The sequence below is a fragment of the Cherax quadricarinatus genome, unplaced genomic scaffold (genome assembly GCF_038502225.1).
Source record: "Cherax quadricarinatus isolate ZL_2023a unplaced genomic scaffold, ASM3850222v1 Contig7, whole genome shotgun sequence".
NCBI classification, from domain to species: Eukaryota; Metazoa; Arthropoda; class Malacostraca; order Decapoda; family Parastacidae; genus Cherax; species Cherax quadricarinatus.
Window position 1 is genome coordinate 182501 of NW_027195033.1, and position 24044 is coordinate 206544.

General features: G+C 42.1%; 1 protein-coding gene across 2 annotated transcripts in view; it reads left to right on the plus strand.

Moving 5' to 3' along the window:
• The first annotated feature begins 760 nt into the window (after positions 1 to 760).
• The window catches only part of LOC128700966 (ethanolaminephosphotransferase 1), a 52528-nt gene continuing 29244 nt past the window's right edge, over positions 761 to 24044 (plus strand). For both annotated transcript variants that reach the window (XR_008408826.2, XM_053794484.2), the window contains exons 1-6: positions 761 to 933; positions 5538 to 5606; positions 15042 to 15240; positions 19487 to 19749; positions 20020 to 20177; positions 21836 to 22016. Coding sequence is in view for 1 of the 2 variants with exons in the window: in XM_053794484.2 (XP_053650459.1) it covers positions 877 to 933; positions 5538 to 5606; positions 15042 to 15240; positions 19487 to 19749; positions 20020 to 20177; positions 21836 to 22016 (927 nt within the window). In the remaining variant the exon portion in view is untranslated. The remainder of the gene's footprint in view (positions 934 to 5537; positions 5607 to 15041; positions 15241 to 19486; positions 19750 to 20019; positions 20178 to 21835; positions 22017 to 24044) is intronic.

A 24044-nucleotide genomic window follows, 5' to 3' on the forward strand; every position in this document is an offset into this window, starting at 1 on the left:
ATTAGGGATAACATGTATAAAAAATTAGAAAAATTAATACAATTTTAACTTTATTAACAATAATTTGATTTATTTATATATTGTTTCAGTCACAGTTTTTTCACTAATAATTTTTAATTGACGTTGAAATTATTTAATAATCGAAATATTAAATTGGGGAAAACACTTTAAAAAATTAAATATATTTTTAGCCAAAAAACTGTTCTTTATTAATAAAAAATTAAATTCTAGGTAATTACTCAATTAACAATTTATTTAGAAATTTATTAGAGTTAAAATAAGGATGCAGAAGGGACCATATGTTTAATATTTATACAAAATAAAAATTAAATATTTATAATTTTCACCCAATAAACAGTTTTTTACTTACTAAAAAATAAATTATAGTAAACTAGGTAATTAAAAATTTAATTACCGTTAAAATATAGATAAAATGAGGTCATTGTCTAATATTTTATTGAAAATATAATATATGTAAATTTCTAACCCAATAAACAGTTTTTTATTATTAGGAAAACAATTTCTTGTTAATTAATAAATTTATAATTTATTTATTATTAAATAAGAGATAAAATATTGAGGCTGGTGGAGGGACCATATGTCTAATATTTAACTCAAAATAAATATATTTCTCACTAATAAATTGTTTTTTATTAATCAAAAAAATAAATTCAAGCTAATAATTCAATTAACAATTTTTGTAGCGTTAATTTATGGTTATAAAAATGACCGGTGAAGGGACTACATGTCTAATATTTTTATTGTTGTGTGTTTGTTGGAGTGTTGGGGTGGAGTGTTGGAGGTGTGTTGGAGGAGTGTTGGAGGGAGTATAACCCCCGCTGATGGTGTTGGAGAAGTGAATGGACCTCCAACAACATGACGCCGGTCAAGTATTTAACCTCAGAACAGCTGATAGGCTTCGAGAATTATAAGGTAGGCCTATGTTGGTGGTGGTGAGGTCTATGTTGGTGGTGGTGAGGTCTATGTTGGTGGTGGTGAGGTCTATGTTGGTGGTGGTGAGGCCTATGTTGGTGGTGGTGAGGCCTATGTTGGTGGTGGTGAGGTCTATGTTGGTGGTGGTGAGGCCTATGTTGGTGGTGGTGAGGCCTATGTTGGTGGTGGTGGGGTCTATGTTGGTGGTGGTGAGGCCTATGTTGGTGGTGGTGAGGTCTATGTTGGTGGTGGTGAGGCCTATGTTGGTGGTGGTGAGGCCTATGTTGGTGGTGGTGAGGTCTATGTTGGTGGTGGTGAGGTCTATGTTGGTGTTGGTGGGGTCTATGTTGGTGGTGGTGAGGCCTATGTTGGTGGTGGTGAGACCTATGTTGGTGGTGGTGAGGCCTATGTTGGTGGTGGTGAGGTCTATGTTGGTGGTGGTGAGGTCTATGTTGGTGGTGGTGAGGTCTATGTTGGTGGTGGTGAGGCCTATGTTGGTGGTGGTGAGGCCTATGTTGGTGGTGGTGAGGCCTATGTTGGTGGTGGTGAGGCCTATGTTGGTGGTGGTGAGGCCTATGTTGTTGGTGGTGAGGTCTATGTTGGTGGTGGTGAGGTCTATGTTGGTGGTGGTGAGGCCTATGTTGGTGGTGGTGAGGCCTATGTTGTTGGTGGTGAGGTCTATGTTGGTGGTGGTGAGGTCTATGTTGGTGGTGGTGAGGCCTATGTTGGTGGTGGTGAGGCCTATGTTGGTGGTGGTGAGGTCTATGTTGGTGTTGGTGAGGCCTATGTTGGTGGTGGTGAGGCCTATGTTGGTGGTGGTGAGGTCTATGTTGGTGGTGGTGAGGCCTATGTTGGTGGTGGTGAGGCCTATGATGGTGGTGGTGAGGCCTATGTTGGTGGTGGTGAGGTCTATGTTGGTGGTGGTGAGGCCTATGTTGGTGGTGAGGCCTATGTTGGTGGTGGTGAGGTCTATGTTGGTGTTGGTGAGGTCTATGTTGGTGGTGGTGAGGCCTATGTTGGTGGTGGTGAGGCCTATGTTGGTGGTGGTGAGGCCTATGTTGGTGGTGGTGAGGCCTATGTTGGTGGTGGTGAGGCCTATGTTGGTGGTGGTGAGGTCTATGATGGTGGTGGTGAGGCCTATGTTGGTGGTGGTGAGGCCTATGTTGGTGGTGGTGAGGCCTATGTTGGTGGTGGTGAGGCCTATGTTGGTGGTGGTGAGGCCTATGTTGGTGTTGGTGAGGCCTATGTTGGTGGTGGTGAGGTCTATGTTGGTGTTGGTGAGGCCTATGTTGGTGGTGGTGAGGCCTATGTTGGTGGTAGTGAGACCTATGTTGGTGGTGGTGAGGCCTATGTTGGTGGTGGTGAGGTCTATGTTGGTGGTGGTGAGGCCTATGTTGGTGGTGGTGAGGTCTATGTTGGTGTTGGTGAGGTCTATGTTGGTGGTGGTGAGGCCTATGTTGGTGGTGGTGAGGCCTATGTTGGTGGTGGTGAGGACTATGTTGGTGGTGGTGAGGCCTATGTTGGTGGTGGTGAGGTCTATGTTGGTGGTGATGAGGCCTATGTTGGTGGTGGTGAGGCCTATGTTGGTGGTGGTGAGGCCTATGTTGGTGGTGGTGAGGTCTATGTTGGTGGTGGTGAGGCCTATGTTGGTGGTGGTGAGGTCTATGTTGGTGTTGGTGAGACCTATGTTGGTGGTGGTGAGGCCTATGTTGGTGGTGGTGAGGTCTATGTTGGTGGTGGTGAGGTCTATGTTGGTGGTGGTGAGGCCTATGTTGGTGGTGGTGAGGCCTATGTTGGTGGTGAGGCCTATGTTGGTGGTGGTGAGACCTATGTTGGTGTTGGTGAGGCCTATGTTGGTGGTGGTGAGGCCTATGTTGGTGGTGGTGAGGTCTATGTTGGTGGTGGTGAGGTCTATGTTGGTGTTGGTGAGACCTATGTTGGTGTTGGTGAGGCCTATGTTGGTGTTGGTGAGACCTATGTTGGTGTTGGTGAGACCTATGTTGGTGTTGGTGAGGCCTATGTTGGTGTTGGTGAGACCTATGATGGTGTCGGTGAGACCTATGTTGTTGGTGGTGAGGCCTATGTTGGTGGTGGTGAGGTCTATGTTGGTGTTGGTGAGACCTATGTTGGTGTTGGTGAGACCTATGTTGGTGGTGGTGAGGCCTATGTTGGTGGTGGTGAGGCCTATGTTGGTGTTGGTGAGACCTATGTTGGTGTTGGTGAGACCTATGTTGGTGGTGGTGAGGCCTATGTTGGTGGTGGTGAGGCCTATGTTGGTGGTGGTGAGGCCTATGTTGGTGTTGGTGAGACCTATGTTGGTGGTGGTGAGGTCTATGTTGGTGTTGGTGATGCCTATGTTGGTGGTGGTGAGGCCTAGGATGGTGGTGGTGAGGCCTATGTTGGTGTTGGTGAGACCTATGTTGGTGTTGGTGAGACCTATGTTGGTGGAGGTGAGGCCTATGTTGGTGGTGGTGAGGCCTATGTTGGTGGTTGTGAGGCCTATGTTGGTGTTGGTGAGACCTATGTTGGTGGTGGTGAGGTCTATGTTGGTGGTGGTGAGGCCTATGTTGGTGGTGGTGAGGCCTATGTTGGTGGTGGTGAGGCCTATGTTGGTGGTGGTGAGGCCTATGTTGGTGGTGGTGAGGCCTATGTTGGTGGTGGTGAGGCCTATGTTGGTGGTGGTGAGGTCCATGTTGGTGTTGGTGAGACCTATGTTGGTGGTGGTGAGGCCTATGTTGGTGGTGGTGAGGCCTAGGATGGTGGTGGTGAGGCCTAGGATGGTGGTGGTGAGGCCTAGGATGGTGGTGAGGCCTAGGATGGTGGTGGTGAGGCCTAGGATGGTGGTGTTGAGGCCTAGGATGGTGGTGGTGAGGCCTAGGATGGTGGTGAGGCCTAGGACGGTGGTGGTGAGGCCTAGGATGGTGGTGGTGAGGCCTATGACGGTGGTGGTGAGGCCTAGGATGGTGGTGGTGAGGCCTAGGATGGTGGTGAGGCCTAGGACGGTGGTGGTGAGGCCTAGGACGGTGGTGGTGAGGCCTAGGATGGTGGTGGTGAGGCCTAGGATGGTGGTGAGGCCTAGGATGGTGGTGGTGAGGCCTATGATGGTGGTGGTGAGGCCTAGGATGGTGGTGGTGAGGCCTAGGATGGTGGTGAGGCCTAGGATGGTGGTGGTGAGGCCTATGACAGTGGTGGTGAGGCCTAGGATGGTGGTGGTGAGGCCTAGGATGGTGGTGGTGAGGCCTAGGATGGTGGTGGTGAGGCCTATGATGGTGGTGGTGAGGCCTAGGATGGTGGTGGTGAGGCCTAGGATGGTGGTGGTGAGGCCTAGGACGGTGGTGGTGAGGCCTAGGATGGTGGTGGTGAAGCCTAGGATGGTGGTGGTGAGGCCTAGGACAGTGGTGGTGAGGCCTTGGATGGTGGTGGTGAGGCCTAGGACGGTGGTGGTGAGGCCTAGGATGGTGGTGGTGAGGCCTAGGACGGTGGTGGTGAGGCCTTGGATGGTGGTGGTGAGGCCTAGGTTGGTGGTGGTGAGGCCTAGGACGGTGGTGGTGAGGCCTTGGATGGTGGTTGTGAGGCCTTGGATGGTGGTGGTGAGGCCTAGGACGGTGGTGGTGAGGCCTAGGACGGTGGTGGTGAGGCCTTGGATGGTGGTGGTGAGGCCTTGGATGGTGGTGGTGAGGCCTAGGACGGTGGTGGTGAGGCCTAGGACGGTGGTGGTGAGGCCTAGGACGGTGGTGGTGAGGTCTAGGATGGTGGTGGTGAGGCCTTGGATGGTGGTGGTGAGGCCTTGGATGGTGGTGGTGAGGCCTAGGACGGTGGTGGTGAGGCCTAGGATGGTGGTGGTGAGGCCTAGGATGGTGGTGGTGAGGCCTTGGATGGTGGTGGTGAGGCCTAGGACGGTGGTGGTGAGGCCTTTGATGGTGGTGGTGAGGCCTAGGACGGTGGTGGTGAGGCCTTGGATGGTGGTGGTGAGGCCTAGGACGGTGGTGGTGAGGCCTTGGATGGTGGTGGTGAGGCCTAGGACGGTGGTGGTGAGGCCTTGGATGGTGGTGGTGAGGCCTTGGATGGTGGTGGTGAGGCCTAGGACGGTGGTGGTGAGGCCTAGGACGGTGGTGGTGAGGCCTTGGATGGTGGTGGTGAGGCCTTGGATGGTGGTGGTGAGGCCTAGGACGGTGGTGGTGAGGCCTTGGATGGTGGTGGTGAGGCCTAGGACGGTGGTGGTGAGGCCTTGGATGGTGGTGGTGAGGCCTAGGACGGTGGTGGTGAGGCCTTGGATGGTGGTGGTGAGGCCTAGGACGGTGGTGGTGAGGCCTTGGATGGTGGTGGTGAGGCCTAGGACGGTGGTGGTGAGGCCTAGGACGGTGGTGGTGAGGCCTAGGACGGTGGTGGTGAGGCCTCGGACGGTGGTGGTGAGGTGAAGTGTCATATAGTGGAAAAATCCTGTCAAGGCATCATAAGTCGAGACTCGCATGTAATTGCCTTTGCACCATTGTAAAGTTGAAATGTCTCTAAGTCGTGACAAACCTGTACTAAAGTTTTGTGAAGTGCTCCATGTATTCTTACGGGTAAATGGTGAAATTACTATTATTTTTTTCCCTCCACAGTACAGTGCCCAAGACACAAGTCCGCTCAGCAACTATTTAATGCATCCGTTTTGGAATGCTGTTGTAAAGGTAAGTTTTAAGGCTTTTGATTTGAGGGATTGGGGTTGTCCGTCCCTCGGATTGGACCTGATTACCTTACACATTTAGGAAGTATTTCTTCAGTCATAGTTGTCCAGTAACCTGTTTGATGAGCAGGGCGACTCCCACTACATCACTTTTCGTTGTGACATGGTGACCCATAGCAGCTTCATAGCAGGTCCAGGGGCTAAACTCCAAAAACTTGTCGATACGGTTCTTTCATAGTCACCATAAGTCCAATGCTGGCCTGGGCTGGTTCATTGTGGTACGTAGTAACGTATCTTAGAGAAGATCCCAACCATTTTGGATACTTTTTTGTTATGTGGTGGATATGGGTGCTGAAGTTCAGGTTGTTGTTGAGGTCTATGCCCAGGAATTTGCCCTCGTTACATTTAGCAATAAGAGTGTTGCCAATTATAATGTTTAGCTGGGCAACACCTGTTCTGTTACCAAACATAATATAGAAGGTTTTGTCAATATTAAGTGTAAGATTATTTGCAGTCACCCAGGTTGATATTTTTACTAGCTTTTCGTTAAGAATAGCGTTGAGTGAGACAAGATTAGGGTGAACATTAAAATGGTATAAAATACCGACAGGTTGTTAGGTAAGACACATATGCAACAGTTAGGAACAATGCTCTTCTCCAGACTGAGGGACTGACCACCTCAAAACTTTAAGGGTGATGGACTGATTACATCGTCTTCAAGTATCTTCTGCTTCTATCAACTTTTCTGTACTCGACTGAAGAAGCCTACTGTGTAGGCGAAACGTTTCATAATAAAGATACCTAACTGTTGCATATGTGTCTTACCTAACAAGATTAGGGTGGGAGATGACGTAAGTCGTGTTGTCAGCAAAGAGAATAGGTTTAAAGTGTTATGATATATTAAGATCGTTGATGTATACAAGGAAGAGCAGGGGACCAAGGACACTTCCCTGTGGTACTGCAGTATCCAGTGGTCTCGTTGATGAGGTTGTGTCCTTAATAGAGACGTATTGATGTCTGTACATATATACATGTATATACAGCCTCTCCTCACTTAACAACGGAGTTCTGTTCCTGAGACCACGGCGTTAAACAAATTCATGGGTAAGTGAGGAGCATACTGTAATGGTAGTGAGTTTGTGTCAGCCATCTTTGATATTGTTTTAATGTCACCTTTGTTCCATTTCTAACATTTCTGGTATATTTAAAAAAAAAATTATTTCCTTGTAACGCTTACAATGTGTGGTTTACATATTATAAAATATTAATTACAAAGGAGGCCACTTGCAGGCCTAGGCATTTCAGGCAGACTAATACTAATTTAAATGTTTATACAGTAGTATACTGTATAATGAAATAAATATAATAGAGGAAATCAGCTCTAATATACATTATTTAGGTACGAATACTGGTCAGAGAGCCCCTCGCAAGTCCGAGGCATTAGTAAACGAATATGTCACTAAGTGAGGAGAGGCTGTATGTATGTATGTATGTATGTATGTATGTATGTATGTATGTATGTATGTATGTATGTATGTATGTATGTATGTATGTATATGTATATATATATATATATATATATATATATATATATATATATATATATATATATATATATATTTATATATATATATATATATATATATATATATATATATGTTGTGCCAAATATGTAAAACTGGTCAATTAGCAAGAACTCATTTAAAATTAAGTCCTTTCTAAAATTTTCTCTTATATGTTTAAAGATATATTTTTTTCATTAATGCTAATGTAAAATTTTTTAATTTTGCACCAAAAGGAACTTAGAAAACTTACCTAACCTTATTATAATAAGAGCAATTTATTTTAGCCCAACCCAACTAAATATATATTAGATTTGTTTACAATAATTTAATACTAAACAAACACAGTGAAATATATTTTTTTCGTTAGGTTCAGAATGATTTTGGCAAAATTATTACATACACAAATTTTCACTTGTCCTATATGGCAAGATGAGCGTTGCTATTTAAGCCAAGATCGCAAGTTCTGCCTATTCGGCACAACATATATAAACACATCGGCCGTTTCCGACCGAGGCAGGGTGACCCAAAAAGAAAGAAAAACCTTTCATCATGATTCAACACTTTCACCATCACTCATACATAATCACTGTCTTTGCAGAGGTGCTCAGATACAACAGTTTAGATGTCCCTCCAAACTGCCAATATCCCAAACTCCTCCTTTAAAGTGCAGGCATTGTACTTCCCACTTCCAGGACTCAAGTCTGACTAACCAGTTTCCCTGAATCCCTTCACAAAATATTACCCTGCTCACACTCCAACAGCTTGTCAGGTCCATTCACTCCTAACACTCATGCACATACGATGGAAGTCCAAGCCCTTGCCCACAAAACCTCCTTTACCCCCTCCCTCTTATAGTGGTACTTCTAAACTCCTGTTTGGGAAACATGCAATTGACTCATGAACTGGTGCAAAAGGGACACCCTCTCATCCCCTTGTCTGTTCTGCCTGGTCATAAAGCCTGTCAGAGAAACTCTTGCCAGTGAACTCAATATCTGGTTCTCGGGTGATGGTACCTTGGTATATAGACACTACATTGTCCAGGATTACATTTGTTGTCCATCTTAACATATTCTCTAGATCCAGACATTACATGGTGTGAGCAGCTCACAGCTACTTTGTGTAACTGATCGTGTACTGCACACTCACACATGACTGGTCATGTAACAACAGTCACACATGAGTGTCCAAGTACTCTCAGTTATACAAGGTACCCAGAACTTGCCACGTGGAGGTGGCTGCTCTTCAAGTTACTTTTTTTTTTTTTTACAATATATGTAACAAATAATAAACAAAAGAAATCTGAGGTCAACCAAATTTGGCAATATGTAACAAAAAATATACAAAAAAGTCTGAGCTCAACCAAACTTGGCAGTGAAGAATTTAATGATTTTTTGTGTTGTTCGGAGGTAAGTCTTCAGGCCAGGTCTCTCCTTTGGGTACCGGCTGAGGCCCTTCAGGGCCATGGTCATCAGCTGGTGGGGCTTACGATCCATTATTCCAATAACCTGTTTGATGAGCAGGGCGACTCCCACCACATCACTTTTTGTTGTGACAGGCTGGCCCATAGCAGCTTCATAACAGGTCCAGGGGCTGAACTCCAAAAACTTGTCGATGCGGTTCTTTTCATAGTCACCATAAACCCAAGGTTGGCCTGGGCGGGTTGAAAGTCCGAAATCAATTATAGAGGTTTTTGGACATTTTGGGTCGGTTCTGTCTACCATTACATTGTTTTGTTTAAGGTCCAGATGGACAATGCATTTTTTGTGGATTTTAATCAAATTCTTGATGATGCTTTCTATGGCTTTTAGCCAAAACAAATCATCTAATTTTTCCCTACCTATCTCCTTGTTGTGGTTGAGTGTTTGAAGGTCCTCTAATCCCAAAAAAGACATAAAGTAACAACCTATCTCAGGAGACAGTCCCAGAAGTCTGGGAGCTCCACCTGCACCATTGAGTTTCTCCAAGATCTGGGCCTCGCGCAGACAATCCGTTTCTCGGGTATTAGGATCGAAGATGTTTTTGAGGACCACTGGTGTGTCGTGTCCTGGAAGATTCCAGAGCTGGGTCTTACCACACCCTCCATAACCGAGGTCCTTAATTTTAAGGTGCTTTTCATTTCCACAATCCACTTGGAATCAACAGATTTCTCCTGAAGTCGGCGAGAGCGTATCTTGAACCAGTCCATTGTTCTCTAAGTGACGGACTTAGAGGAAGAAGCAGCCACGACGAAAGAGAGCACGCAAGCTTTTCTAATCAGCCGACTGATTTATATATAGATTTGCTAAGAAAGCTCCCAGGGATATACTCTCAATAGTCAGTCAACTGTTTTATATAGTCAGGGGAAAGTTCTTGAATATTAAAATTTACTGAGAAAACACCCAGGGATATATTCTCAATAGTCAGTCAACTATTTATATAGTCAGGAATGCACATGAATATTTAAATTTACTGAGAAAATGACCTGTGATATATTCTCAATAGTCAGTCAACTATTTATATAGTCAGGAATGCACATGAATATTTAAATTTACTGAGAAAATGACCTGTGATATATTCTCAATAGTCAGTCAAACAGTTATATAGTCAATTTACAATTATTGAATATTAGTCATACGTCTGCGATAGTGAAAAACAACGACGAGCATTTCTTTTGGATGAGTTGTTGTGAAGAAGAGTAATGGTGATGTTGTTGTTGATATATAGTGACAGTTTCTGATGAACTTACCTAAGGGTAGTTGCAAGGTTTGAGTCACAGCTCCTGGCCCTGATGTGTAGTATTTTGTGTGTGTGTAGTGATTGTTGTTGATGTGTAGTGATGGTGTTGATGTTTAGTGATAGTGTGTAGTGATATTATGTAGTGATGTATACTGACGTTTATGTACAGTAATATTGTGTTGGTATATGAAGTGATGTGTAGTGATGCTGATCTGTAGTGATATTGTGTATTAACCCATAAACGGTCCAAACGTATGTACAGTGGACCCCCGATTAACGATATTTTTTCATTCCAGAAGTATGTTCAGGTGCCAGTACTGACCGAATTTGTTCCCATAAGGAATATTGTGAAGTAGATTAGTCCATTTCAGACCCCCAAACATACACGTACAAACGCACTTACATAATTGGTCGCATTGGGAAGTGATCGTTAAGCGGGGGACCACTGTATTTGAAAATATGTAAAAGAAAACATAGATCTACTATTGTAGCAGTACACATGTGAACGTAGATCTGCTTGGACCGTTTACGGGTTAATGTGTACTGAAGTTGATGGAAGTGATACACAAATAACCCGCACATAAAAGAGAGAAGCTTACGACGACGTTTCGGTCCGACTTGGACCATTGACAAAGTCACACTATGGAAGTGATATTGTGTATTGATGATGACATTGTGTAGTGGTGTGTTATGAAGTAATGTGTAATGATAACATGTAGAAGATAAAACAGGTTGACTCAAAATACGTCCATGACTTGTCTTTGTTAGTCTGTCTAAAAAGCTCTGCTTGCTAATGGCTTTCTTTTGTGTTTAATATCTGTACTATATTTTGTACACTACTGTGATGGATATGTAGGGCAATTGGCCACCTGCAGCAGCAACAGCCTGGTTGACAAGGCTAGCACCAGACAAGCCTGGTCCAGGACCACTAGCAGCAACAACCTGGTTGACCAGGCTAGCACCAGACAAGCCTGGTCCAGGACCACCAGCAGCAACAACCTGGTTGACCAGGCTAGCACCAGACAAGCCTGGTCCAGGACCACCAGCAGCAACAACCTGGTTGACCAGGCTAGCACCAGACAAGCCTGGTCCAGGACCACCAGCATCAACAACCTGGTTGACCAGACAAGCCTGGTCCAGGACCATCAGCAACACCAGCCTGGTTGACCAAGCTAGCACCAGATGAGCCTGGTCCAGGACCAGGCTCCAGGAGTAGAAAGACTCAAAAATCATCAATGCTATATCAAAAGTCAAAGGTACAGAAAGAAATGAAGCTTGTTCATTGGAGGTCCTAGATTTCCATTACTATGGGGCCTCGTCATAGCATTTTGAGGGCATGCAAAAGCGTTGACATTGCCTCATTACACAAGTAGATAAGATAAGATAAGATAAGAAAAAGTTTATTTCTTTGTAAAGGTGACAATGTGTAATTCCAATTTTTTTGGCAAGTACAAAGATAGCCACTATCATGCCAGGCCATTTTTGGCAGACTAATCCTAATACACACAGTAACTAATTAAAACTGGACAAGATAATAAGTGAACATCAAAATGGTATACAATACCGACAGGTTGGTAGGTAAGACACATAGGCAACATCTTCAGATAGTTCCTGACTATGGAACTGAACTTCTCCAGGCCGAGGGACTGACAACCTCAAATTCTACGACTTCAAGGGTGATGGACTGATTACATCGTCTTCACATCTCTACTGTTCCTGCCTACTTTCTGTATTCGACTGAAGAAGCCTACTGTGTAGGCGAAACGTTTCAGAATAAAGTTGCCTAACTGTTGCCTATGTGTCTTACTTACCAAGATAATAAGTACATAGTAAGTCAACTTAAAACTAGACTAGTTGTAGTGGTTAGCTGTTATACAATCTTATTTAAACTTAATACAAATGTGAGATATGTAAAGTAAAAGGACACAAGTGCAACTAATGTGACACCCCATTCTAGTTAATTGTAACTTGGATGCAGGACTTTGTAAGTGTTTCAAGTCAGACCGAAACAGTAATGCAGTAGAGCATGATAATGTGGTACTGCATGATAATGTGGTACTGCATGATAATGTGGTACTGTATGATGTGGTACTGCATGATAATGTGGTACTGCATGATAATGTGGTACTGTATGATAATGTGGTACTGCATGATAATGTGGTACTGCATGATAATGTGGTACTGTATGATGTGGTACTGCATGATAATGTGGTACTGCATGATAATGTGGTACTGTATGATAATGTGGTACTTTATGATAATGTGGTACTGTATGATGTGGTACTGCATGATAATGTGGTACTGCATGATAATGTGGTACTGTATGATAATGTGGTACTGTATGATAATGTGGTACTGCATGATAATGTGGTACTGCATGATAATGTGGTACTGCATGATAATGTGGTACTGTATGATAATGTGGTACTGTATGATAATGTGGTACTGCATGATAATGTGGTACTGTATGATGTGGTACTGTATGATAATGTGGTACTGTATGATAATGTGGTACTGTATGATGTGGTACTGCATGATAATGTGGTACTGTATGATGTGGTACTGTATGATAATGTGGTACTGCATGATAATGTGGTACTGCATGATAATGTGGTACTGTATGATAATGTGGTACTGCATGATAATGTGGTACTGTATGATAATGTGGTACTGCATGATAATGTGGTACTGCATGATAATGTGGTACTGTATGATAATGTGGTACTGCATGATAATGTGGTACTGTATGATGTGGTACTGCATGATAATGTGGTACTGCATGATAATGTGGTACTGTATGATAATGTGGTACTGCATGATAATGTGGTACTGCATGATAATGTGGTACTGTATGATAATGTGGTACTGTATGATAATGTGGTACTGTATGATAATGTGGTACTGCATGATAATGTGGTACTGTATGATAATGTGGTACTGTATGATGTGGTACTGCATGATAATGTGGTACTGCATGATAATGTGGTACTGCATGATAATGTGGTACTGCATGATAATGTGGTACTGTATGATACTGTGGTACTGCATGATAATGTGGTACTGCATGATAATGTGGTACTGCATGATAATGTGGTACTGCATGATACTGTGGTACTGCATGATAATGTGGTACTGCATGATAATGTGGTACTGTATGATAATGTGGTACTGCATGATAATGTGGTACTGCATGATAATGTGGTACTGCATGATAATGTGGTACTGTATGATAATGTGGTACTGCATGATACTGTGGTACTGCATGATAATGTGGTACTGTATGATAATGTGGTACTGCATGATAATGTGGTACTGCATGATAATGTGGTACTGTATGATAATGTGGTACTGTATGATAATGTGGTACTGCATGATAATGTGGTACTGCATGATAATGTGGTACTGCATGATAATGTGGTACTGCATGATAATGTGGTACTGCATGATAATGTGGTACTGCATGATAATGTGGTACTGCATGATAATGTGGTACTGCATGATAATGTGGTACTGTATGATAATGTGGTACTGTATGATAATGTGGTACTGCATGATAATGTGGTACTGCATGATAATGTGGTACTGCATGATAATGTGGTACTGCATGATAATGTGGTACTGCATGATAATGTGGTAGAGCACAATAATGTGGAGGATAACACCAATGTATGAAATTGAAAATAGAGAAGATGAATCGGTGACTTTTGTTGTAGTGTGCAAGTCGGGGGTCACTGACCCAATAAGCTACAATTCACGATCCAATGTGCTATCTTATCTTGTTGGTGAGTTATCTTGTAAGGTTAAGATTATAGTGATAGATGGGCTGTGTGATCACCTGATACATGTATGGGTTACCACACTCAATTGTTAATTACATGCTTCTCTTCTTGTCTTCACTATACAAAACATTTGTATATTACTAATACTGTAATTATTATTATTATTACACTTTTTATAATGTTTACCTGGAGTTTACCTGGAGAGAGTTCCGGGGGTCAACGCCCCCGCGGCCCGGTCTGTATTAATAATAATATGTAATATTTTTTCTCATTGCAATACTATATTTGATACCAGGTTTTCTTGGATGGAAAAGCCTATATTTATACAAGGTATTTTGGGCAAACTCGGGAGTAAATATCGGTTGACCGTGCAGCAATTACAGAAAATGTTCTTACCCTACACAGGATAAACATACAGATAAAATGGGCAAAAACATCAGTTTGTCTGGGGGAAAAAAACGTCCCAAGTTACCCGCTTTGTAGAGATTTTGTTGATGTGCTGTTGATGATTTGATAATGATAAAAACATGCAGCCTCTTCTCATTTAGCGATGTACTCATTTACCAACCACTCGGGCTTATGACCAGTTTTCCAATCAGTATGCAAACTTTTGTAACATGATGTATTAGAGCTGATATCCTCTATTCTCTTAATTACAATATACAGTACACTACTGTATAAACATTGAAAAATATGCAAAAACTGTTATAAATGGTGCAAAGGTGACATTAAAACAATATCAAAGATGGTTGACACAAACCCACTACCATTATAGTATGTTCCTCACTTAGCGACGAATTTGTTTACCAACATGGTTTTAGGAACAGAGCTCCGTCATTAAGTGAGGAGAGGCCATATTTGTATTTATGCTGTGATGTCTGGTCCCATACTGCTCAATCTTCACAAGAGAGCTCGTTTCAATATTGTCAGATTAAATTTTTATTACAGTACGTATTTGTAACTGATTTTCACGTACAGTAATGCCCTGGTATCCGCAGGGGATACATTCCGAGACTTACCATGGATGCCTGAAACTGCAGATAGTATTGAACCCTATATATAAGTTTTTCATTTACATACATACCTATGATAAAGTTTTAATTGATAAATCATGCGCAGTAAGTGGAGAATTGTCATTTTTCACTGATGGGAAGCACTTCACAGCTTCTTTTAGGCTTCAGAGAACTGCCACCATCACTACTATTGCACTTTGGTGCCATTATTAAGCAAAATTAAAGGTTATTTTTGGCCCACGGTAAACCATGGAAACCAAGTCCACGGATACGGGGGTTCTACTGTATGTAAATATGCACCAATAACTGAATTCGCAGTAACAAGAGTACTACTGTATTATTTCCAATAATTTTCTCTCTCTTCTAGATATGTCCACGTTGGATTGCACCCAATGTTCTCACATTCGTGGGATTCCTCTTCACCGTTGGGAATTTTGTCCTGCTAGCTGTCTATGATTATAGTTACTATGCCTCCAGTGACCTGCCGCCGGGAGATCAGTACCCGCCCATTCCAAACTGGGTGTGGATAGCGTGTGCAGTCAGTCATTTCATGGCACACACATTAGGTAAGTCTTGCGATGTTTGTGTTTGAAATTGATGGCTGTTTCCTACCTGCCAAGGTGGGGGTAACCTGAAATTTGTCAATATATAGGTGCTTCTCAGTTTATGGGGTTTCATTCCAACTAATGCATCATAAGTTGAAAATATTGTAAGTCGAATATGAACCCGACATTCTGAATAAATAAGTCGATAAATAATTACCATCACTGAGTAAGTCAATAAACAAATACTAATTACTGTAACTAATAAATACCAGTACAATGGAACCTCTAATTGTGAGTTTAATCCGTTCCATGACCTTGCTCGCAGCTGGATTTGCTCGTTTGCAGAGTCATTTTTCCTCATTTAAATTAGCTGAAATGCAATTAATCCGTTCCAGTGGAATTCTGTACTTCAATAATTTTGCTAATATCAACTCTACAGCTTATTTATCTATCTCACTTCATCTAATATGGCATAATAAACAATATAAATAATATAGAAACCTGATATATACTCTAAAATGAATAAAATACGTCATTCATGTAGTGGTATGGGCGGTGTCGGTGGTGGACGAGAGTTTGTCTGGAGACCGGGCAAAATACTTCTTGAATAATTTCGCTAACATCATCTATACGGCTTATTTATCTATCACAGTTCATCTAATATGACATAACAAACAATGTAAATAACATAGAAACCTGATATATACTCTAGAATGAATAAAATATGTCATTATGTAACCAGTGGAGGCGGCCACAACCGCTCCCTCTTTGTTGTGGTAAACACTGCCATCTAGTGATAGCCTTTTGAAGCCGTCTGTTATTATAATTATCATTATGCAGTACATTATTATTCTTATTGTATTATACTTTTTCTTTTTTTTTTAACAAGTCAGCCGTCTCCCACCGAGGCAGGGTGGCCCAAAAAGAAAGAAAATCCCCATAAAGAAAATACTTTCATCATCATTCAACACTTTCACCTCACTCACACATTATCACTGTTTTTGCAGAGGTGCTCAGAATACAACAGTTTAACAGCATATACATATAAAGATACACAACATATCCCTCCAAACTGCTAATACCCCGAAACCCCTCCTTTATTAAAATAAATTATTATACATACTATTATTATTATACATTATTATTATTATTATTATTATTATTATTATTATTATTATTATTATTATTATTATTATTATTATTATTACAATATAAATAATTTGTAATTTTTATTCACACAAAAAATATAAGATTTACTGTTATTCCTTATTGCAATAATTGTATAAATAATGTCAACCCATTCACGACTGCATTATGCATTATGCATCTTGAACATAACCAAAACAGTCGAACATTTCTCCTGTGCTGAGCTCAATTTCAAGGTGCTTTTCGTCATGAAAGCAATCAGAATCGTATCTATTTCTGTAATATATCTTCTGTTCATTCAAATGAGACCAAAAAAAGAGAATACAACCATAAAAACCATACGAAAATACCGCCAAGGGGTGGCTAATTGCTGAGAAGTGAACTCCATTATTTATGCTTAGATTTCTTTCATTTTTGGTGTATGTTAAGAAGCATCTTTCCATCATACATTGCCCAAGTTTCAATAAGATAGTCCCGGTGGTCTGGTGGCTAAAGCTCCCGCTTCACACACGGAGGGCCCGGGTTCGATTCCCGGCGGGTGGAAATTCCGACACATTTCCTTACACCTATTGTCCTGTTCACCTAGCAGCAAATAGGTACCTGGGTGTTAGTCGACTGGTGTGGGTCGCATCCTGGGGGACAAGATTAAGGACCCCAATGGAAATAAGTTAGACAGTCCTTGATGACGCACTGACTTTCTTGGGTTATCCTGGGTGGCTAACCCTCCGGGGTTAAAAATCCGAACGAAATCTTATCTTATCTTATCTTAACAAACAAATGAGATACAGTTCCTGAGATCAAGAGCAAGAGTCCCTCACCAGTGTCAAGGAACCTGCCTTGAGGTCTGCTCGCTTGTTGAAATTTTGCTCGCACATGGAAACAAAAGGTCGACCCATCAATTGCTCGTATTTGGAAAAACTTGCATGTGAATGCATTCGCAAGTAGAGGTTCCACTGTATTTAACCCTTAAACGGTCCAAATAGATCGATGTTCAAATCCGTAGTGCTCCAAAAGTAGATCTATGTTTTTTTTTTGCATATTTTCAAATATAACAAAAAAAATGTAGATAAATTTTTTTACACATTTTCAACTGTAAAAAAAAATGTACATTTTTTTACATACAGTGGACCCCCGCATAACGATTACCTCCGAATGCGACCAATTATGTAAGTGTATTTATGTAAGTGCGTTTGTACGTGTAAGTTTGGGGGTCTGAAATGGACTAATCTACTTCACAATATTTCTTATGGGAACAAATTCGGTCAGTACTGGCACCTGAACATACTTCTGGAGTGAAAAAATATCGTAAACCGGGGGTCCACTGTACTTTCAAATGTCGAAAAAACGTATACATGTATATACGTTTGGATCGTTTAAGGGTTAAAAGTAAATAAATGGTATAAGTTAGGGACTTGGCACCTTCTTGTTGGATAATTATTTTAAGTTTGATCTCCAGAGTAATTGCTGCTGCACCATCATAAAGTTGAAATATCCTAAGTCGAACCAACGTAAATCGAGGACCACCTGTATACGTATATGTATGTGCCCAAAAGAAAAAAGAAAAAGAAGAAACATATACTTTTTCTTCTTACATTTAGTAATGTATACAGGAGAAGGGGTTACTAGCCCCTTGCTCCTAGCGTTTTAGTTGCCTCCTATGACATGCATGGCTTACGGAGGAAGAATTCTTCTCCGCTTCCCCATAAAGACTGATACGTATTTGTATCTTGGTTAATTCATGGCACACATTAACCCCTTGACTGTCGCAACCCCCAATCCTGAGGTGTCTCCTGGTGTCGCAAAATTAAAAAAAAAAATTATTTTTTCTTATGAAATGATAGAGAATCTTTTCCCGATTGTAATGACACCAAAAAAACGAAATGTGATGGAATTATGCTCTCGCGAAGTTAGCGACCTCGGCGATATTTACAAATCAGTGATTTCGCTTACTTTGAGCCCTATTTTCGGCTAATTCCATTATTCCAGTCGACCAAACTCATAGCTATTTCTTTAGAACTCCATTTTTCTATTGATTGAGTACAAGAAACTGCCCATTTACCGATTTCAACTACCCAATAACATGGTCAGAAATTTGCGATTTGGCCAATTTCACGAAAATTAAAAAATATGACAATTTCAAAATAATGACCAGAATGAACAATGCAGACATTCCTGGCTCTAAAATTACATTTTCTTTGTTCATCAGTCATGTCTCCAGGCCCCTCTGATATTACTCTTGCTTTCTATTTTGAATTTTTATTCAAACAAAAAATAGAAGATTTACTGCTATGCAGACTACTGCAATATTGTAATAATTGTATAAATAACATCAACCCATTCATGACTGCATATTAGAATGGCTAGTTGGACATTTATTGGACAATGACATCATTTGTTTACTTTTGAACCGGCAAAAATCAAACATTTCCCCTACTTTGAGCTCCATTTCCAGGATCCTTTTACAGTAAAATCATTCAAAATCACCTCTATTTCTATAATATATTTTCCATTCTATCAATTGAGACCAAGAAAACGAGAATACACCCATAAATACTATACGAAAATAGACCACAAAGTCGGCATTTTAATTAAAAAAAACAGTCGGAGTTTTTTTTTTTCTCATTATGCACTGCGTGCTCCAGGATTTTTTTTATATGGTGCACACTGACCACACAGACCCATTCTCTCACATGTGGGCCTACCAGCTTTCTCCTGCTTGATTTGAAGCCGCTAGAATTTATGTGTATATATACGTCAAACACGGTACCTCGTAAGACGTATATATACGGCCGCGACAGTCAAAGGGTTAAGCAAGTTTATCTCTAGCTTTTTTTTTAAATCTTTGATGTTATAATGGCTAGTTGTGGAGAAATTTTCTCCCGAGGGGGGAGGGCGATAACCCCTCTTGGAACTGAGACCCCCCTGGGAAAGTAGAGAGAGGGGTTGTTGCTCCCCTGAGAGGGGTTGTTGCCCAAGAGGGGTTGTAGAAAAATTTCTCCACGCTAGTGCCCTGGGTCAGTTTTTTTAATGTGTCTCAAAGTAGTGTGGAAAAACTTAAGGCAGTAGCCTTCACATCAAAAAATGATTCAACATTAAAAATTCGGTGTTGGTTGCATTTCAGATGGAATAGACGGCAAGCAAGCTCGGAGAACCGGGACCAGTGGCCCATTGGGTGAGCTCTTCGACCATGGACTAGACTCCTGGACGACGTTCTTCATCCCGGCCTGCGTGTGGTCAGTGTTTGGCAGGGTGGACTACAGTATTTCTCCAATCCGGTTCTATTTTGTACTCTGGAACGTTATTACCTGTTTCTGTACATCCCATTGGGAGAAATACCTCACCAAGATTTTGTTCTTACCTTGGGGGTATGATATATCCCAAGTGGTGAGTTAAGTTCGACTTTTATAAATGACATCAATGTCACTTGGATAATGGGGATATCTGTATTAACGTAAATATTGGTAGTTGTCTTTATTGATGTAATAAATGAAGTGTATAATGAATTTAAACATTTTTGACTCCATTATTAAATTCTCTTCAATGATATTAATTAAAATTTCTGTTTTATAGAATTTTTAACGTGGAAATTTAAATTTGTTTTTTTCCTTCATGAATTGATATTTTCCTTTGGTGACATTTCTCTTATTTTTCCAGCTCATATTTTTTATTTATTTATCAACGGGAATTTGGGGTCAACACATCTGGAAGTTTGAGATATATGGAGGAATTTCGTCTGGCGCCATGTTTGAGTTCATGATGTACGCTGGATCGCTGGGCACTTCTCTCCCTATGTCGTTTTGGAATATATACAGGTACGTTACAGCGACTGAATGACGGTGGATGTGATTTCTTCTTTGGGTCTCTCTTAGTTGGGAGACAGCGTTTGATACACATTTGATGAGTTTCGAGAGTCTTTCTACTCCTGGAGCCCGGTCATGATCAGGCTTGTCTGGTGCTAGCTTGGTCAACCAGGTTGTTGACGCTAGTGGCCCACTGACCCACATATCCCTCACAGCCTCGTTGATCTGGCACTTGGAGAAGATACGTGTCCAGTTTCCTCTGGAAAATTCTACATTTGTTCCAGCAGTGTTTCTGATATCTTCTGGTAAGATGTGAAATAATCTGGGGCCACAAATATTGATACAGTGTTCCCTTATTGTGCCCAATGCACCCCTGCTTTTCACTTTGTTATTTTTTGCACTTCTTCCCATATCTTTCACTCCAGTATGTTGTTATGACAGATTTGGGACCAAGCCCTCAAGATATGTTCCAAGACTCCTTCTTTAGCTCTAACTCGATTAGAAACCCCTGACCTAATCCCATTTATTCCTCTCCACTGAAACTCACCCACCCCCTTCAGCTTTGTTTCACTTAAAGCCAGGACATCCAGCTTCTTCTCATTCATAACATCCACAATCATCTCTTTCTTATCATTCGCACAACATCCACGCACATTCAGACTTCCCACTTTGACAGTTTTCTTATTCTTATTCTTTTTAGTAATTATTATAGGAAAAGGGGTTACTAGCCCATTGTTCCCAGCATTTTAGTTGACTTTTACAACAAGCATGGCTTACGGAGGAAAGATTCTTATTCCACTTCCCCATGGATATAAAAGGAAAAGTAATAAGAACAAGAACTAAGATAAAATCAAAGAAAACTCAGGTGAGTGTGTATAAATAAACGTGTAAGTGTGACCTAAGTGTAAGTAGAAGTAGCAAGACATACCTGTAATCTTGCATATTTATGAGACTGACAAAAGACACCAGCAATCCTACCATCATGTAAAACAATTACAGGATTTCGTTTTACACTCACTTGGCAGGACAGTAGTACCCCCCTGGGATATATTGTGTATCTTTACACGTATATACTTCTAAAGTGTTGTATTCTGAGCACCTCTGCAAAAACAGGGGATTTTCTTTCTTTTTGGGTCACCCTGCCTCGGTGGGAGACGGCCGACTTGTTAAAAAAAAAAAAAATGTTCCAAGACCTATTATTGATGACTAAAACCATGGATAGTAGCGAATCGTATGTATAAGTTGTTTGTCATTTACATACATGGCTATAATGAAGTTTAATTGATAAATTACACACAGTGACGTGAGAAGTAACATTTTTCACTGATGGGAAGCACTTCACAGCCTCTCTCAGGCTTTGAACAACTGCTACTTTTGTGCTTTGGGGCCATTATTAAGCAAAATTAAGGGTACTTTCGGGCCACGGTGAACCTTGGATGACAAACTGTGGAAACTGAATCCACAGATACAGGGGTTCTATCATACTTTCGGACCACGGCGAACCCTGGATGACTGAAACTGTGGAAACCGAATCCACAGATATGGGGGTTCTACCATACACAGAAAAAAGCATGGATAACCAAATCTGCAGATATGGGGGTTCTTCTGTACATATAAAAATAAGACATTTACCATGGCTTAGGTGTTTCTATTCCTTATTCTCTCATCAGGTCGTACAGAGATGAGACCGGGAAGATGCTGGGCCTCTGGGAATCTCTGCGACCATTGTTCACACCCGTTGTGTTCTTCGTCCTCTCCACCGCCTGGGTGTACCAGTCGTCAATGGATATTGTTAATAAGGACCCCAGGATGTTCCTCTTCATGGTCGGCACCATATTTGCCAATGTCAATGTAAGAAACTAGTTGTATTTTTCATTGATGTGAGGATATGTTGATTTGGGTGTATTATAAGTAGTAGGTTGGTAGACTACTACTATCCAGGGAGGTGCTACTGTCCAGGGAGGTACTACCATCCAGGGAGGTACTACTATCCAGGGAGGTGCTACCATGCACAAATAACCCGCACATAAAAGAGAGAAGCTTACGACGACGTTTCGGTCCGACTTGGACCATTGACAAAGTCAGTGTGACTTTGTCAATGGTCCAAGTCGGACTGAAACGTCGTCGTAAGCTTCTCTCTTTTATGTGCGGGTTATTTGTGTATCGTTCCAGTCACGGTATTGTGCCTTTTTGTTATTTATAGGTGCTACCATCCAGGGAGGTGCTACCAACTAGGGAGGTGCTCTCATCCAGGGAGGTACTACCATCCAGGGAGGTACAATCACCCAGGGAGGTACAACCATCCAGGGAGGTACTACCATCCAGGGAGGTGCAACCACCCAGGGAGGTGCAACCACCCAGGGAGGTACTATCATGCAGGGGGGTACAACCGCCCAGGGAGGTACAACCACCCAGGGAGGTACTACCACCCAGGGAGGTACTACCATCCATGGGGGTACAACCACCCAGGGAGGTACAGCCACCCAGGGAGGTACAGCCACCCAGGGAGGTACAGCCACCCAGGGAGGTACAACCACCCAGGGAGGTACTATCATCTAGGGAGATACAACCACCCAGGAAGGTACTACCACCCAGGGAGGTACTACCATCCAGGAAGGCACAACCACCCAGGAAGGTACAACCACCCAGGGAGGTACTACCCTCCTATCATACATATGTGAAACACAAGCCTGGTAAATGCTCCACACACACAGACTGCGTGTGTGGAGCATTTCTGTCTGGTGAGCATGTAAGGTGACAGGTAACGTACAAACTAATACAGCCTCTCCTCGCTGACGGAGTTCTGTTCCTAACACCACGTTGTTAACGAATTGGTCGCTAACCAAGGAGGATACTATAATGGTAGCTGGTTTGTGTCAACCATCTTTGATATTGTTTTAATGTCACCTTTGCACCATTTATAACATTTCTGGTATATTTTTAAATGTTTATACAGTAGTGTACTGTATATTGTAATAAACAGAATAGAGGAAATCAGCTCTAATATACATTATTTAGGTGTGTGTACTGATCAGAGAGCTATCATAAGTCCGGGTCATCAGTTTCTTAATGGATTTTGATGCTGTAATATTTTCTTTCCAGTATAAGAGATCTGGTCTGAGACCAGGCTGCAGGAGCCACAGTTACTGAGACCATAAGAGATCTGGTCTGAGACCAGGCTGCAGGAGTCACAGTTACTGAGACAACAAGAGATCTGGTCTGAGACCAGGCTGCAGGAGCCACAGTTACTGAGACCACAAGAGATCTGGTCTGAGACCACAGTTACTGAGACCACAACCAGTGTGGTGCAGATGCTTTACAACACCAATAGACTGAAGAATTAGACACTTTTTGTAACACTTTTTGTAACACTGGAGCATTTTGCCGGCCATTGACTTCCTCAGTCCGGTACATTAGTGAACGGTGGATGATGAGTTTGAGGTGGTCAGTCCTTCAGCCTGGAGTCGATCAGTCCATCAGTCTTGAAATGGACTGCTGCAAAAGTGTCTAATTCTTTGACCATAACAAATGCTAGTTGACTGGTGTGGGTGGCATCCTGGGGGTGATAGCAAAGCTTAGATAGCCCTAGGCTTTGAAATGTGCTGGAGTAGAATAACAGCTCTTGGCCATTCCCACCAAGGTATTTGTTACCCAGAAGAAGAAATGCTGTCATCATCACTCGTTCAGTCACTGTCTTGCAAGAGGTCCGGCAACATATCAACACCCCTCTTTCGGAGGGCCCCTCAAGGAAGGTTCCTTGACGCTGGTGAGGGGCTCTTGATCTAGAGAATTGGATCCGTGGTCCAGTTCCCTGAATTAAGCCTGAATACCTTCCATCTCCCCCCCCCCACAAATACTGTATAATCCTATGGGTTTAGT